We start from the raw sequence: 19,331 nt of genomic DNA on the forward strand, positions 1-19,331 counted from the left end.
TATCCAACCACGAAATTTTAGATTAAAAAAGGTAAAGCAGGTTATGATGGTTAAGTTCACGTGTCAGCTTGGCCAGGTTATGGTGTCCAGTTGATTGGTCAAAGCAAGCACTACCTGATTTGTTTGTTATTGTGGGGATTTAAAAAAAAAAAGAAAAAGAAAGAAACCACAATGAAAAATTAAAACTACTTCACATCCATATGTATGGCTATATTTAAAACAAACAAAAAACAAATGAAAACAAGCATTGGAGAGTATGAGGAGAAACTGGAAGTCTAGTGCATTGTTGGGAACGTAAAATGGCACAGTTGCTGTGGAGACAATTTGGTAGAGCCTCAGAAAGTTAGTATAGAATTACAATACGACTCAGCAATCCCACTTCTAGGTATATACCCAAAAGAAATGAAAGCAAGGACTCAAACATATATTTTCATAGGAGCATTATTTACAACTGCCAAAAGACAGAAACAACCAAGTGTCCATCAACTGATGAATGGATAAACAAAATGTGGCATATACATACAATGGATTGTTATTCAGCCACAAAAAGGAATGAAGTTCTAATACATGTGACAACATGATGAACCTCAAAGACATCATGTTGACTTAAAATAAGCCAGACACAAAACAGCAAATATTGCATGATCTCACTGATATGAAATAATTTGAATAAGCAAATTCACAGAGTTACAGGTTATCAGGACACAGGTTGTCGGAGGCCAAGGTAGAGATAGGGAATAGGGACCGAATGTTTAATTGGTATAGAGTTTCTGTTTGGGATGATGGGAAAGTGTGTGTAATGGGTAGTACTGATCATAGCCAAACATTGTGAATAAAAATTAACACCACTGAGTTACATATTTGAATGTGGTTTTAACCGATTTTAGGCTTTACATATGCTACTAGAAAAAAACACTTAAGACCATAGAACTGTACCACACAGTGAATCCTAATGTAAATTATGGACTATGGTTAATGGTACAATCATATTATTTCATTAATTATAACAAAGGCATCACATTAATGCAAAGTGTTAATAATATGGAAAACCAGGTGAGTGAGGGGAAGGTCTATAGGTGCTCTATATTTTTTGTATGAATTTTCTGTAAACATACAACTTCTCAAGTGAAAAAAAAAGAAAGAGAGAGATACCACCTCACACCCTCAAGGATGGCTATTAAAAAAAAGAGAGCGAGACAGAGAAAATACCAAGCCCAAGAGCATATAGAGAAACTGGAACTGAAGTGTATTGTTGATGGGAATATAAAAAGGTGCAGCCATTGTAAAAAGCAACATGAGGGTTCCTAAAAAAGTTATGTATAGGGCGGGTCACGGTGGCTCAGCAGGCAGACTTCTTGCCTGCTGTGCCAGAGACCCAGGTTCAATTCCTGGGTGCCTGCCCATGCAAAAAAGAAAAAAGTTATGTGTAGAATTATCATTTGACCCGACAATCCCACTTCTAGGTATATATCCAAACAGAGTGAAAACAGCATCACAAACAGATAGTTGTACACCAATGTTTAGAGCAGCATTTTCACACTATAGCAAAAACCCAAGTATCTATCAAGAAATGAATGGATAAACAAAATGTAGTACCATATGTACAATGGAACATTATTTGGCCATAAGAAAAAATGAAATTATGTAATTCACCTGTTTCTAAAAAGAAAAAATTTTAATTTGTGTTTTATTCAAGGCTCAAACTAATATATGATTACCTCTCCGTACAACTCACCTTTATAACATGACCACAGCTCAGATTGTCACTAAAATATTTTCTAGCTAAAATGAAAAGTTTTACAAACAGGATAAAGAATAAAAAGAAAAATGCAGAATACCCATCAAATAAAAAGACAGATTTATCAAACTGGTTCATTTTCCACTATGGTAGGGCCTTAAAGGGCAGGGATTTTTCACAAGGCAAAACAAAACACATTCCACATGCAGGTGGTTATCAGTTTTACTGAATGGTCATCCTATTGATGATTTACAGGAACTTAAATGAAATTTCACATTGCTACCTACTCCACTTCTTTCTCATTGTTAACTATGCTCATGTGCTTTCAATTTATTAGAAGTAAAAATGGTAGCAAACACACGAGATAGCTATAAACAAATATAATTATTTTAAATACATAAATCAAACAGTAATTAACACAGAAGAAAAAATTACCTTTTGGATAATCTTCCAATAAGAGGTTGAAGTGACCTAACTGACAAAAGAAATCAGATTCCACTTTTCCTTCAGCTTTTAAGATTAGAGATTCGTAGCAGCGAACAGCCTAAAAATGAAAAACACAAACATTTAAGAAAAACATAAAACCCAATTCTGAGAGAATTCATATAGCCTCCATTCAATTACACAAGAAATCAATATATTCCATTTCTATATTAGAAATATTCAAATGCAGCCTTTAGAAGGAAACGCTTCCCTACATAAGTATTTATTAGTAGAGCCACTAGTTATGGCATAAGTGCTTTTCCCATCTATAAAACGGAAATAATTTTTTCTAAATAATATAATGTAGAGAACTTTGATAACTTTATCCATAAATTGCAAATCTAAATTATTACCATGGTCCCCACTGATATAAACAAAATCCATCTTTCCCACAGGCAGGAAGAATATTGATGAATTATGTGAGAATTCATAGAATCTCTAGATGTATAGTAACAGCTACAATTAATACTGAACCGCTTTTTGACAGAAACTATACTATCTTTTAAGGCACCATATAATGCCTCTCAATTGTCTTTTATCTTCTCATAATACATACACCAAATCTAACCCTGTTTCTCATTTTACTGTCACTATAATAATGCACATATATTCATACTCTCATTTTGTCTTCCCTGGGAGAAAAAAATAATATATTTTAAAGATACCATTTTTTTAAATTACAATCCAGGAGAATGCAGAAGGAGGAAATAAATGAAGATCTTACTGGAACAATGGAAAAAAGAGAGTCCTAGAGTTTGACTACAAATTCCAGTTGTCATTAACTACAGGCAATTCTGGGGAACTTAGCATCTCCAAGTCTTAGTTTTAATAACACTCAAAGAGTGGACAAGAAGATTAAAATTAGAAAACTTCTGCAAGGGTTTATCACAGTGATTAGCATACAGTAGGTACTTTTCTGTTTCGTTGCCTTTCCTTAGATAAGAACAAAGCTCTCTTTTCAAGATTGTTTCAAGCTTCACACTAATTTTGTCAAACCTTCCCTGCTAAATTAAATATGCCACAATATTGTTGTGTTATAATGTGTCCTTCCATCACTAACGAGAGAAATGTATATGATTTCTCAAATCTCTGGGTACATTCTCAGGAACACTGCCAAGTATGGTGCCCTCAAACAAAGAAAGTTGAGTAACTTCCATTATTATTTAAAAATCCTTTCACCACCACTTCAGGAGCTTTTGTTGGGTTAAGAAAATGTGATGTGGAACAGACAGTACTCACTACTGTGAAATTTAAAGCCTTAATGGAGAGTTTCAAAAGGTATGTCCTAAGATTTGCCTATCCAATTTACATACATACTCAACAAGTTTGGAGAACCTGTCCTAAACAAGATGAATTCTGGGATAACACTACTATCCTCAAAGCTTAAAATTTATAGAGGACTATCTTCAGTTCCTATTCCACTGTTAACTATCTAAATGTGCATATATACCAAATCACAATCACTGAAAACTACTCACTCTGCTTCCCTATAATTAAAAGCCTGAATGCTATAATTAAGTCTCAGAAATTACTATAATTTGGAGGCATGAAATTTTAAGGTCCTTTTAGATTTAAGTCATATGTAATTCTTATCTGGCAGATGGTTAGATTTCAAAAATACAATTTATTACAGTGCTTTACAATATTAGTCTCATAAGGCTATTGGACTACAGCATAACAATTTTTATTTTTACATTAAATAAAATGAGTAACTTTTAAGCTAATAATTGCATTGTAAATAAAGCACTCAGTAAAGTAGTTACTGTCTTTGTCTTTTAAACCTCAGCAAGATAGATATTCAGAAACTTCTGGTTCCTACTGCTCGCTAATAATTCCTTACAGCTGAATAGTATTAAACTTATAAGCAAATATGTTTTCCATGGTAAAAAACAATTCATGATAAAATAACAAAGAAATGTTCTTTAATGATTTAAGCAAAAAGATGTCAATACCCTATACTTCCTGTTATCACCATATCTTGATGCCCCCACCATGAACATCTATAACATTTCTTCAATTTCTTATAAACAAAGGAATGCACTTAAAATATATTAACTCTGTCATGAAACAGAACACCAAGTAAAAACCAGAATGGGTAGATTTTCAATTCACCTATCCATACACTTAAGCGTGATAAACAATTTCTTAATTGTCTCCCCATAAGCCCAGCATGCACCTACCAAACTGGCTTTGGAAGGCACTGTTGATGTTGACAGAACCAAATTATTAAACAGGATGAATATGAGCAAAAATGGCAAAATAGTTTCCAAATATCTTATGTACTACCATTTTACAGTAAAACTTCATGAATGTATTTGAAGTGTTTGAACTAAATTTTGATATTATATACAGGCAAATACTAACATAATTTTTAAAAAGCATTTAAAGGAAAATAAATAGCTGGGAATAATTTTCAACACTCCCAATTTTATACAATTATCTAGAATGAAAAATATTTTTATACCATTTTTAGTCAGAAGGCTAAACATAGAAAATAGGTAGTTCAGATTTAGAATAAAGTTCAGGTAACTTATATAAAGCAAAGAATACTTTCAGTGAAAAGCATTACTTTCATATTCTTGCTATTGCTTCTTCTGTTAAATGTGCACAAATAAAATCATCCCCACAAACAGTTGTGTGTGTTTGTACATACCTGTGGGAAAAAAGGACTAAAATATAAAACAAATGTTATAAATAGAAAATCCATAGCCAGATGATACAGAAACTTCTTTGTTTATTTTACTTTTCCATATTTTCCAAATTTTTCACAATTAACCTATACCATTACCTCTCATCTTATAAAAATTATTAAAGAATGTTCGTACATTCTGGTCAAAATTCCTTTTAACCCTAGTGTGAGGATAGTCAGAAATCTGAATAAAAATCATTTGTATCTAAATTAACATCATCCACTTTCTGCAATGATGAAAATGTTCTATAATCTGTAGTAATACAAAAGCCACTAGACCATGTGGCTAACGGCTACCATATTGGACAGTGATGATCAAGACTGTTTTTAAAGCTTCAGAACAACCGAATATTCAATCCATACATTAAATATTAGGAAAGCCAAGACTTCTTATGTTTATGGATGAAAAGTCTATAAAAATAAAGAATATCTTGCACTGGGGGTATGTAAAAACCAGTTATATCCTATAGTTATTTAAAGGTGGTAACTTTTACAACTATAATCTCCATCTCCTTGGGGAAAAAACACTGAGAAAGTAAATAAAATCAGTTAATCATTAAATACTGAAAAATAAAGGAGAGTTAACTAAGATCTTCCCAGCTAGGTAGAGCTTGGATGCCCTTCCTCTCCCAATATGCTACTATTTTTCACAATGTTCATTATGATTTGTGCTTGGTATCTGCTTTATTTTGGTTATTTGAAAAGTCAGTTATCCCTAAACAGTAGCTCTGCCATTATCCCCTATTCCTAAACTTTGACAGATAAAGTTTAGAGTTCATGGTCACAGATATGTAACTAATTTATTTTTTAAAATGTTAAAATAAGTATTAAAGTCTTTTATGATGTTGGTCAGTGCCTAGCTAAAATAGGACAGCATGGTTAATATTTTAGAATTGCTATACATAGTAACTTTTAAACAAATAATTCTTCCAGTTTAAAAGATTAAATGTAATAACCAGATGACATAATGGTAGAAAAAACTAATATAGATTTAAAATACCCCAATAGTTTTAAGTGAACAAAAAATGTTTATAATTATAAATAAACCAAAACTTTAAGTTCAATACAAGACAAACATGCATGCAGTCCTCCCCATAATTTTAAAAACCCAACAATAAAAGATGGTTTATTTAGTCAGCAGACCCCCTTATAAAAGATTAAAGGAGGGCAGTGAATGGTAGCTCAGTGGCAGAACTCTCACTTACCATGACGGAGACCCGGGTTCAATTCCCGGAGCCTGCCCATGCCGCCGCCCCCTCCCCCTCCCCCAAAGAAAACATTAAGAGATTTAAGCAGACTGTAGGTCAATATGTTTTCCATGAAATACAGCTACTAAGAAAGCATTCATGACCCAAATTAATAAAACATACTCTACAAATCAGTAGCAATAATGAATGATCAGAGATTGCTAACATTATCCTCAATTATGAGTACCAATTTTTTAATAGGTGGTAACACACAGAGGGTTATAAGGCTGGTGAAGGATTTGGAAAATGTCACATGAAAACTGTTTTAACTGAGGAGCCTGACAGGAGAATCATTAAGGATGTTGCAGCTCTACTCAAATATTTAAAAGGCTGTCACTTAGGAGATATTTTGGGCAGCTGTACACTGAGAACCAAAGAATGGGTATAACTTAAAACAAGTTTAATGCAGTTCCACCAGAAAGGAGGAAAACTTAAATATGACAAAAATGAAATGGGTCATCTTTGATTTGTATCACTACAAAAAATTAAAGCATAAAACTATTAAGCTATTTTAGTAAGAGATAGAAAGCTTCTTACTTTGCGTACATTTCTGAGCTGCATTTTTTTAAAAAGGATTCCTTGGGCTTCTAAAATTCTAAGTACAACCCTGAAAGAATTATGTAAGAGTCACGGTTTTGGCAGCTCAAAACTTTCTGAATAAAAGACAATTCAATACAATACAACATAGTTTCAATCCTTATTCATCCTACTATTTGGGGGAGAAATAAAAATCTGTATTATGTTAAAGGGGATAAATAATGCAAACATTATTGTCAAAAGTACTGACAGACAATATCTGCGGATAATTAAAAATGATTTATCATGCTAGTCACTCCAATGAGCACCTACTCAGTTCTGGGCACTTGACTGCTTGCTAGGCATCAAAAGTGAAGGCAATCATTTTCTCTAAGTCCAACTCCCAAGTGAAATCATTGCCCTCCCCCCTACGTGGGGCATGACACCCAGGGCTGAAAGTCTCTCTGGCAGCGTGGGAGATGATTCCAAGGGATGAGTTCGGTCCTGGCACCATGGGCTCAACAATTCCATCCTGACCAAAAGGGGGAAAAGAAGTATAACTAATAAAGTATCAGTGGCAGAGAGCTCAAATAGAGTCGAGAGGCTACTCTGGAAATTGCTCTTATGCAAGCTTCATTAAGACATTGCTACCTATCATAACTTGCCAACCCCCATTCAGCCAATCCTAAAGAACACCTAGGGCAATATATAGAATTCCACAAGGGTTCCATGCACTAGAGTAACTTTCCAGAAACCTACACCCCCCAGATGGGTCCCTGGACCAGATAACTCCTGAAACCTAGAAGGCCCAGCCTCTTCAAAATATCAAATAGTTCCATATCCCTACTCCATATTATTGAAGACCCTTCCAATATGAAAAAGTTAGAATGGGCACAGCCCAAACACCTCCAAATAGAGGGACAGAAAGATCAAAGATGATGGTGGAGTCATACAGAGAAGATAGGATTTAACAAATGAATATGACTTCTGAATCATTAAAGTGATATGCCTTTTAGTCTCCAGTATCTTAGATCAGCTAGAAGTAAAAAACTAAAATTGTGGAATTGCAACCCATGCCAAACTCTGAAATCTGTTCTACAACTAATTGTGGTGTTATGCTTTGAAAAATACAGTTTTTTGTATATATGTGATTTTTCACAGAAAAGAAAAAAAAAAGTCAATTGTGATGATAAAAAAATTATTTATGCCTTCCAGCCTCCTATATTCTGGAGCAGCTAGGAGGAAAAATATGAGAAGACCATATGGTAGCCCATGACAAACACTGGGATCTGTCCTGAACTACCTGTTGAATGAAGACTGCTTTGAAAACTACTGCTTTTCTCTGCTTTGTATATATGTTATACTATACAATAAAAAAGCTTTTAAAAAGTGAAGGCAATAAAAAAACTTTTTTGTATATATGTTATATTTTACAATTTAAAAAACGTTAAAAAGAAAAGTGAAGGCAAACTGGTTGCTCCCTCCTTTATATCATTTTCCCCCCTACATCATTTTTTTTCTCCTGGATCCTTTTTCCCATCCAAACTGTCTTTCTCATTCCTCTTCCTTCATTGGTTCCATTTGATTATCTTGGCCCTTAACTAAAGACCTTCTCTCTAACAGTCACTTTACTGACCTATAAACTTTTGAAATTTCTGTTGTTGTTTTTTTTTTTTTTGGCACGTGTAGGCTCCAGGGATCGAATCCAGGTCTCCCGCATGTTAGACAAGAATTCCACCATTGAGCTACCCTTGCACCACCCTGACCTATAAACTTGATTTTTTTTTTATTTTTTGATTTATTTTATTTATTAAGCATACAAACACAAACATTCTTATCATATAATCATTTCATTCTATATATAAAATCAGTAACTCACAATATCATCACATAGTTGTATATTCATCATCATGATCATTTCTTAGAACATTTGCATCAATTCAGAAAAAGTAAAAAGAAAACAGAAAAAAATTCATACATACCATACCCCTTACTCCTCCCTTTCATTGATCAATAGCATTTTAATCTACTAAATTTATTTTAACATTTGTTCCCCCTATTATTTTATTTTTAACCCATATGTTTTACTAGTCTGTCCGTAAGGTGGATAAAAGGAGCATCAGACAAGGTCTTCACAATCACACAGTCACATTGTGAAAGCTATATCATTATACAATCATCTTCAAGAAACATGGCTACTGGAACACAGCTCTACATTTTCAGGCAGTACCCTCAGCCTCTCCTTACACCTTAACTAAAAAGGTGATATCTATTTCGTGTGTAAGAATAACCTCCAGGATAACCTCTAGACTCTGTTTGGAATCTCTTAGCCATTGACACTTTATTTTGTCTCATTTCGTTCTTTCCCCTTTTGGCCTGACCTATAAACTTTTAAGTGCTCATGCTTTTAAAACCAAAATGGGGGGGGGGGGGAGACACACTCAGGTCCTCATTAAGCCCCCATGCTAAGGAATGCAAAAATTTTTTTTTAACTCTAAACAACATACCAGATTTTCCCCACTTGGACACTAGAACATCATCTTAAATTTAGCAAGAAAAAATTAAATGTTTTGGCCCTGTTCCACATCCCCCCCTTAACTTTCCTTTTTCAATAGTAACACCAATTCAAATCAAAGGTTAAATTACCTTTGAGTCATGTATTTCTTCATCCCTTCACAACTAATCAATTACTACTGAGTAGAGATGTAATATATAAGCATACAATATGTAATATATAATACATACACAGAAATACACACACATTGCCTACAAACACTTATTTCTTGATTCTTGATATTTCTTGACTCGATTCCAAAGTCATAGTTTATCTGCTTTTAATTTCTAGAACATTCTAAAAAACATACTATCCTTCTGTCCTCCTGCTTCCCCCCAAAAATCCTACAAATATCTACACCATTAAAGTTTATATCTTTCCCAGAAATATGCCTGATAAATTAGTAAAGAATTCTTCCCTTTACCAAGTACTCAGCAATGCCTTTACCTGAACTGCTTTTAAAACACTTTAAATATACTTAGGAATTTCAGAGTTGAAACTATCTAAGTCTAAACCATTTTTGAAACACCAATTACACTTTTTTTTAAATAAGGGAAATTGGTTACACACTTAAAAGTATTTTAGGATTATTGATTCTTAATGACATATTGATTCCTGAACTTTTTGTTCTACTATATTGAAGATTATTTTGTGCAGCTACAAACAAAAACATTTTTCCCAGTTTATTATTAATATTTCAATAACACTCTCCTCTGCTTTTAGATGCTCCTGATATCCTTTCTCCTTTTCTTCTTTGTTAATAAAAACCTAAATTTAATTAGACACAGGTTTACACAGAATAAAGACAGATTCCTAGTCATCCTTATAGGTGCAGTTTGGTGATTAAGTTCTGGCCAATATAAGTAGTTTGATATAAGTACAAGGTAAAGAAAGGACGTGCTCTGCTTCAACCCCTCTTCTGCCTACTGGCTAGAATCACCTGGATAGCAGGACTCTCTTGGACTGTAAGGAAGAAAGCCATAAACTGAGGATGGCACAGCAGGAAAATAGAAGCCCAAATTCCTGGAATAGGAGAGTTCCAAAGAAGCCTGCAACTAACTCCCTCCAAGAATGTAAGAGATAAATGAGTATGTAACCCTCCTTCCCTAATTAAAAAAATATTTTAAAATTTTAAAAGCCAGCCAAATGAAATAACACATGCAAAAGAGATAAAGGGAGAAAAAAAGAAACCCAGTAAATGTCAGCCATACCAAATGTTTTATAGAAGATAACAATTCAACAAGGCCAAGAAACTTGCATATCTGTTACTCTACCTTATTCCCTTCTCTCCTATATTCGATTTATTTACATTTAATATTAATCAGTATAATAAAAAAATTAAGCATTTTCAGTCTCAGGCTTGGATTTCTCAGCCTGTCTGAACTACTCTGCAGTCAGTGGGTGTGCTGAATGCTAAACATCATTCAAGAAATTATCACAGCATTTCAAGTACCATTCTTTTCAAATAAACTATCTAAAATGTTTTGCTATTGCAAAATATTCTTACAGAACATTACTGAACTCAAACTAGATAATTTAATAGTTAAAATACTGATAGTCAATATTTAGCTCTTGATATATGTCAGACTCTGTTCTAAGCACTTTACATATATTTATTCATTTAATCTTCCCAATTGCCCTATGATGGATGTATTATGGAAATTATTTCCACTTCATGGGTAGGAAAACTCAGGCCAGAGAAGGTAAATCCTGTACTCAAGATCACAAAACTACGAACTAGCAAAGGCTGTATTCAAACAGTATGGCTCCAGAACCTATGAGCAGTAAGCTATTCAACTCAGGTCATTCCTAGAGACCTCAAGTCATTTCCAAGAAAGAGGACTACCAGGATCAGCTGTTCGTTCCCCTTATAGTGTACACACTAGCTCCCCCTCCTTAATTCTACTTACACACCAAGCACAAGGCAGAAAAGCAACACAAAATATCTCCACTCCCCACTCACAATACCCCACAGGAAGACTTAGCCTATGTTTTATACCCTATTTTCTCATCCTACCTTATTTTTAATCATTATAAAAACAATCACCTTTACTACAAAAAAAATAAAAAAGTAAAACAAGCACACAGACACATCAAAAGCAAAACAAGACAAAACTTTAAAAACAAAAACAGTAAGTTCCCAAATCTAAAAGCACCTGTGGCAGAAAAACAAGACACTACTGACTCTACTGCTAATATATATATATATATGTAGCTTGAGTACTAAACTCATCCTAAAATTTTTGTTTTAAATCAGTGAAACAAATACCAACCCACTGGTCTCAAGAGAAACCTTAAGTCCAACTTCTCCACACAAAAGATACACTTGAATTACTGAAATGACATACATCTTGACATCTGGATCTTCCACTCTTACAAGAAATTTTGAGATTTAAAATTCTCAAGTACCAGGACTTCTGTTTATCCCCAAAATGCAGTCAAAGGGAAGAGATATACTCCAAAATGAAACAACTAAAAGATTAGTGAAAATGGGTGAAACAAAGGTTTTCAGACATTGAATATCAGAGAATGCATAACAGTAATCCTTGAGAAAAGGAAATCAAAGGACATTCCCCCAAAATTACTGCCTATAGAATCTTTTCAGGCTACATCGTAGATATAAGGAAATTTCTTGGATTGATCAATCCAAGCTTTAAAGTTACTGAAAGAAAAAGCAACTGTCAACCTATAATTCTATCTTCAGCAAAAATATCCAAAACAAAGGTAATCCTGACCCATGCACTTCCCTCCTCCAAAAAACAAACAAAAAACCAAACAAACAAAAATTCAACAAATAGTGCTGCAATAATGGGATACTCACATGGAAAAAGAATGAAATGTTATCCCCACCATACATCATACAAAAACAAACAAGCAAAAGAAGGTAAAGCATGTTTTCAGATATTCAAAAGCTGAAAGAATTTACCACCAGTAGACTTGCAATAGGAGATATGATAAAGGAAATCTTTCAGGCCAAAGAAAAATTATTCCAGATGGAAATCCTAACCTGTACAACGGAATGAAGAACACCAGAAATGGTAGCTACATGGATAATTATAAAAGACATTTTTATTATTTTTAGAATCTCTGACCCAAGAATTCTACCAAAAGAAAAAAAATCCTCCTATCATAAGTGAGTTTAGCAAGGTCACAGGATACAAGGATACCAGATCAATATATAAAAATAAGTTATATTTCTATACACTAATATTAAAAAGCTGGAAACAAGATTTCAAAAATACCATATGCAAGAGCTCTAAAAATTATGAAACATACTAAGTCTAAAAAAATACATATAGTACTATCCATATGCTGAAAACTACAAAATGCTGATGAAAAAAATCAAAAGGCATAAAGGGCAGAGAAATGGGCCATATTCATGGATGAGAAGACTCAACGGCATTAAGATGCCAATTTCCCCCAAATTGATTTATAGATTTAATGCAATTCCAATAAAAATCTCAGCAGGATTTTTTATAAATACTGATAAGCTTGTTGTAAAGTTTATATGGAAAGGCAATAGAACTAGAATAACCAAAACAATTTTTGGAAAGAATAATAATGATTTAAGACTCACATGACACAAGTTTAAGACTTACTTAAAACTATACAGCTAAAGATACTGTATGAGCCACAGTGGCTCAGCAGGCAAGAATGCTTGCCTGTCATGCCAGAGGACCCGGGTTCGATTCCTGATGCCTGCCCATGTAAAAAAAAAAAAAAAAAAAAGATACTGTATGTTATTGGTGAAGGCACAGACACACAAATCAATGGTACAAAAGCAGTAACAGAAAAAGATACCTTTTCCAACAAATGGAGATGGAACAAGTGGATATTACTAAGGAAAAAATTGAACTTCAATCCAAATCTTATACCTTATACAAAAATTAACTCAAAATGAATCATAGATTTAAATGCACAATGTAAAAAGGAAATCGTAGTAGACCCTGACACGTTTTTCATAACCCTACCCCCATGAACTGCAGAAGTAGCTCCCTCCCTAACTAGGTTGGTTCAAGGTTCCATTTCTCTTTTCTCTGAAATTCCTACCTACACACCCCATAGACAAGTTCTTGTTTTAACAGCCCAAGTCAGACCAACCTTAATTAGCTTTTAGCCAAGACCTGAACTTAAAATGGCCCCAGGACATAAAATACCCTGGGAGTGAAATCAAAATGAGCAAAAACAACGGGAAAGAGGGATACCAGACCTGAGAGCAAGAGGTCAGACCATTATAAATTCTGGCAACATCAAAGGTCCACTCCTAAAGTTAACAGAACTCAGTCTAACCAACTTGCAATCTTAAATTTGAATATTTACTAGCCAGTCCCAATGTGCCAATAGCCTTAACATCCTAGCCCCATAACCCTTTGTTTAATCCAATAAATATCCCTCACCTTACCAGATAGGGGAGACAGATCTTGTCTCCCCAAGGGTCTCCCCAAGGCTAACCTAAACATTGCTAAATCAACTTTTTATTTTCTCAAAATCCCGATGTCTAATGATTGATTTTATGCACAATGGGCAAGAACTCACATTTGAGCCACAACACTCTCAAAACAGAATAAAATACTTGAGACTTAGGCTAGAAATTATAACAAAAGCATGATTATTAAAAGAAATAACTGATGAATTTGATTTCATCAAAATTAAAAACTTCTGCTCTTCAAAAAAAACTCAAGACAATGAAGAGAGAAGTGAAATGATGAGAAGAAAGTAATTACAAATCACATACTTGAAAAAGAACTTATGTCCAGAATATATAAAGAGCTTTCAACATTTGACAGTAATAAAACAAACCATGCAATAAATAAAAGAGACAAAAAGATCTGGATACTCCACCAAAGAAGAAATGCATGTTGAATATAAGTTCATGAAAAGATGTTCGATATCATTAGCCATAACGAAAATATAAGTTAAAACCATAATGAGATACCACCCATACCTATTTGAATAGCTAAAATTTTTAAAAACTGACAATACCAACTGTTAACAAAGATGTAGAACACTTATAAATTCCATAAATTGTTGGTAGAATGCAAAATGGAAAGCCACTCCGAAACACAGTTTGTAAGTTAAGTACAAAGTTAAACATTTATTTACCATATGACCCAGCAATCCTAATCCTAAATATTTACCCTGGAGAAATGAAAACTTATGTTTATACCAAACCCCGAATATGAATGTTTATTGCAGTTTAATTCATAACCACTGGAATCAATTAAAATATCTTTAAACAGGTAAATGGAGAAACAAGCCATGGTATATCCATACAATGGAACACTACTGTGCAATAAAAAAATGAAGTACTGATATAGAAGAAATGAATCTCAAAGACATTATAATGAGTGAAAGAAGCCAGTCTTAAATGGTAATGTGTGATTGTATTTATGGCATTTTGGGAAAGGTAAAACTACAGACAAAGAGAATAGAGCAATGGTTGCTAGGCGCTAGAGGTGAGGGTAGGTGTGCTGGTTTGAAAGTATTATATACCCCAGAAAAGCCATGTTTTAATCCTTATTCAATCTTGTGGGGGCAGCCGTTTTTTTTGAATTCTAATTCAATATTGTAGGGCAGAAGGTGTTCATTAAATTATCTCCGGGGAGATGTGGCATGCCCAATTGTAGGTGTCACCTTTTGCTTAGATGGGGATGTGACTCTACCCACTCCAGATGGGTCTTGATTAGTTTACTGGAATCCTTCAAAAGAGGAAACATTTTGGAGAGAGTCAGAAATGAAAGAAGCCTCAGAGCTGAGAGAGCGAGCACATGTAGATGCTTGGGGAATAGCTGCTTCAGAGAACAGAGACATGGATGTTTGGAGATGATTGGAGCCCAGCAGTTATCACCATGAGATGTTAAGCAAGCCAGAACGTGGAAAGAGCCAAGGGAAGCCAAGAGATGAGAGCCAGCCCCAGAGAAGCAAAGTGAGGAACCCCCACAGGAATAGAGGCTGAAAGCTATGGAACCAAGGAGCAAGGGACCAGTAGATGTCAGCCACGTGACTTTCCAGCTGACACAGGTGTTCCAGACCTGGCCTTTCTTGAGTAAAAGTAACCTCTTGCTGTTGCCTCAATTTGGATACTTTCACTTCCTTAGAAATGTAAATTTGTAGTTTATTATATTTCCTTTTTAAAAGTCCTTCCATTTCTGGTATATCGCATTCTAGCAGCCTACAAACTAAAACAGTAGTGTTTGCCTACAAAATTCTGACACAAGGGAATTTTTTGGAATAATGGAACTGATTCAGAATCCTGATTGAGGTGATGGTTACTGAATCTATTCAGGTCTTATAACTCAAAGAACTGTATATCTGTCTCTCTGAAAAAAAATCTACAAGTATGTGCATGGGTGTGTGTCTGTGTGTGTATCCTCATTGTGGTGGCGTATATATTTCTCAAAATGCATCAAGCAATTAAAATGGATTAATTTAAATGTATGTAAATTATACCTCAACAAAGTTCATTTTTAATAGAGATAGACTGTTTGAAGTAAAAATTATAATGTGTAGTGGTATTTATAACATGTAAAAGTAAAATGCTCAACAATAGCATAAAAGGATAGGGTGAGGGAAATGGAACCATACACTTGTAAGGTCCTTATAATGTACTATATATGATGTGGTATATTATTTCAAGGTAGAATGTGATAAGTTAAAGTTAAAATTAGCTACTAGAGTAAGTGTAGTATTCAAAGTCAACATACGAGTCAACTGTATTCCTATACTCTAGAAATGAACAATTGGAATCTGAAATTTAAAAAATATATATCATCTACAATATATCGAAAAAAATTTGCCAAAAGAAATCAAAGATATCTAAATAAATATAGAGATATACCATGTTTACAAATTGGAAAAAACTCATCTACGTCAATTCTAATTTGATATATAATAAAAGCAATACCAATCAAAATTCAAGCAAACTTTTTTGTATATATCAACAAGCTGCTTCTGAAATTTATATGGAAAGGCAAAGGAACTAGAACAGTCAAAACAATTCTGAAAAAGAACACAGTCAGAAGATTCATATTTCCTTACTTCAACACTATAGTCATCAAGACAATGTGGTATTGGAAAAAGGACAAACATGTGGATGAATGGAACGAAACACAGAACTCACAAAAATATCCATGTTGAATATAATCAACCAATTTTTGAAAAAGTACAAACACAATTCAAAAGAAGGATAATCTTTTCAACAAATGATGTTGAAAAAATTAAAAGCCTATATACAAAAAAAGAATTGACCTCAATACATACCTCATGAATGAGAAGTAAAGACATTGCTAGAGAAATAAAAACAGACTTTGTCACCAACTCTCTTGCTGAAAAGAAAATTATCTCAAAGGGAAGGTCAGAGATTTAAGAAGGAATGACAAGCAAATAAAATGTTAAGCATATGGTTAAATATATGGGTGACAACTTTAAGAACGAATTCTTGTGTTTAAATAATGTATAGAATTAACATACACCACAAGGACTGAATATGGATGTTGGGGTGGAGGCAAAGATATGATTCTTACATTGCCCAAGAAAAGAGAAGATGTAAGATTTACCAGTTAGACTGTGACAGTTCAAAAATGTATGCTGTAATATCTAAGGTAGGTGTCCTCAAAGGGTTGTTCAGACAACTGAGGTCTCCAAAACTATTTCAAGAGGTCTAAGTCAAAATTATTTCCCCTTTTAACTGAGGTGACATTTATACTGATGAAGCAAAACCAATGGTTTGTATAAAAACAGGAACCAAGGCAGTGCCACCAAACTGAACTAGAATGATCATATTCTTCACCACCAAATACTCATAATTTTTGTTGTTTCTCATTTTTATTTTTAATGCCAGTTTCATTTAGGAATGCCCTTGCTGAAACAGTAAAAATCATGTTATTAAATGTTAATCCTTGGGTATTTGTTGTCAATGATAAAATCTGAGATTTCAAACAAAAATCAGAACTTAGGAAAATTTATATCTCCCACCACTGTGAGCCTAACAGCATCCAAAATATAAAGATTTTTCTGATGTGACTAGTGGTGATATTAATGTGATTTTATGATATGTATAATATTATGACATACTCTTCTGTTCCTTTCTTCATGTTCACCCTAGTTGCCCCACAGCAAATATTAGTGCTTCTTCTAATTCTCAAATATGATAAAAAAAAAAAAAAATCTCCTCCTCCCTACCACTCAGACTTACAAAAGCATTTCAGTAACTATAAAACCTCAAACATAAGTTTTACAATGTCATACAGCTCAACTTAAAATAAAAAGTCAGTCATCAACTCACTGCTCTTCCTAAGGGCTAAGTATAAGGCAGTATTAATAAATCATGGAAGATTATGAGACAAAAAAATATATAACCATCTATGGTCTATTCCAAGTAATTTGTTACTATGAGTAAAAGGTAAACAAAACCCCCTCTCCTCTATTGACAAATATGACCTTGGATTAACTTTCTTTTTTATCTATAAAACCTAATAAAGGTGGCAAGTCAGCATATTAGCAACACTGATTATGGTCAAAATTACCCCTGATTGGTGAAGAAATCCAGAGTAAGAGAAATGCAAATGAACTACAAATATCTGGTAGGATGCCACAAGCTTTGAGATTCCCTCAGTATAGCGACTCTTTGAACTAAGCATGTCCCTACAAAAAAACCACAGAAACAATGCCCAGAAGACTATTAAGGTTCCTATTTGGGAATGTGGGCTTTCTAAGCCAGGTGTGGTCAGCTTCAAAAAAGGGGGAATGGATACACAGGTGGTTCAGTGGTAGAATGCTTGCCTGCCATGAGGGAGACAGGGTTCGATTTCAGCCCGCGTGCGTGCGCGCGCGCACACACACACACACACACCAAAAAAAGGGGTGGATACACAGGTGGTTCAGTGGTAGAATGCTTGCCTGCCATGAGGGAGACAGGGTTCAATTTCAGCCCGCGCGCGCACACACACACACACACCAAAAAAAGGGGGTGGGGTGAGGAGCTTGGGTACAAAGACATTCACTTCCTAATCCCTGGATTCTCCAAATATTAGCTTACATGGCAAGAGATGTGAGGAAGAGCTTATTCTAGATTATCTAGGTAGGCCCTAAACAACTCAGAGACAGACAGACAGGAGAAGACAATGTGAAGTTATAGCAGAGAGAGATGCAGCCACAAGCCAAGGAATGGTGACAGTCAGCAGAAGCTGGATAACCCAAGGAACATATTCTCCATTAAGAGCTTCCAGGAGAAGACTGACCTGCTGATACCTTGATTATAGGCTTCCAACTTCCAAAAATATGAGAGAAAAAAGTCCTGTTGTTTTAAACCACCCACTTTGTGGTAATTTGTTACAGTCGCCAGAGGAAACTAAAACACTAGGGTAGCTTTGCACCAACTTAAATTTGAGTCTTCAGACATGAGCTGTCACTTCACGGATCAAATACTAGCCTCCGTATTACTACAAGGGTTCCCATGGAAGAGAAATGCCTGATATTTTCATTACTCTACTGGCATGCTATGTTTCTGTCCCATATCCTTTTATATTAATCTGACCCCAAGTGTGACCTAATCAGGTCTCATTTGTCTGAATGATTAGTGAGCGAAAGACGCTACAATGGGCACTGAAGTTACTTATGATATTTATAGTGCCAAAATATCCAAACGCTCTTACCCTTTTTAATGCCATCAGTGCTGAGTGCAGTGAATAAAAGGGTGCGCTCTAGAGCCTGGTTGCCTGAATTCTGAATTAGCTCTGTCATTTGCAGTGTAGCCTTGGAGAAGTACATTTAATCTCTGTGTGTGCTATAAAATAGGGATGTTTTACAGCAAATATCTCATAGGATTACTGTTAGGATTAAATGATTCAATACCCCATGTCATGGTTAGGGACACGTGTCAACTTGGCCAAGTTGTGGGACCTGTTTATCTGATTGGGCAAGCGCTGGCCTGTCTGTTGCAATGAGGACATTTCATAGGATTAGGTCATGAGCATGTCAGCTGCATCCACAGCTGATTCCATTTGTAATCAGCCAAAGGGGAGTATCTTCTGCAATTAGTGATGCTAAATCTAATCATGGGAGGCCTTTTAAGGAGGACTCAGAGGAGACTAATACACCTCACAA

The 19,331-nt window shown here is 34.6% G+C and overlaps 1 protein-coding gene across 4 annotated transcripts in view; it reads right to left on the minus strand.

Annotated features, from left to right (window-relative positions):
- Positions 1-19,331, minus strand: part of KDM6A (lysine demethylase 6A) — a 295,823-nt gene that overhangs the window by 183,982 nt on the left and 92,510 nt on the right. For all 4 annotated transcript variants that reach the window (XM_077145579.1, XM_077145578.1, XM_077145577.1 and 1 more), the window contains exon 3: positions 2,174-2,282. In XM_077145579.1, the coding sequence (XP_077001694.1) occupies positions 2,174-2,282 (109 nt within the window). The remainder of the gene's footprint in view (positions 1-2,173; positions 2,283-19,331) is intronic.

This window comes from Tamandua tetradactyla, chromosome X (assembly GCF_023851605.1).
Source record: "Tamandua tetradactyla isolate mTamTet1 chromosome X, mTamTet1.pri, whole genome shotgun sequence".
Lineage (NCBI taxonomy): Eukaryota > Metazoa > Chordata > Mammalia > Pilosa > Myrmecophagidae > Tamandua > Tamandua tetradactyla.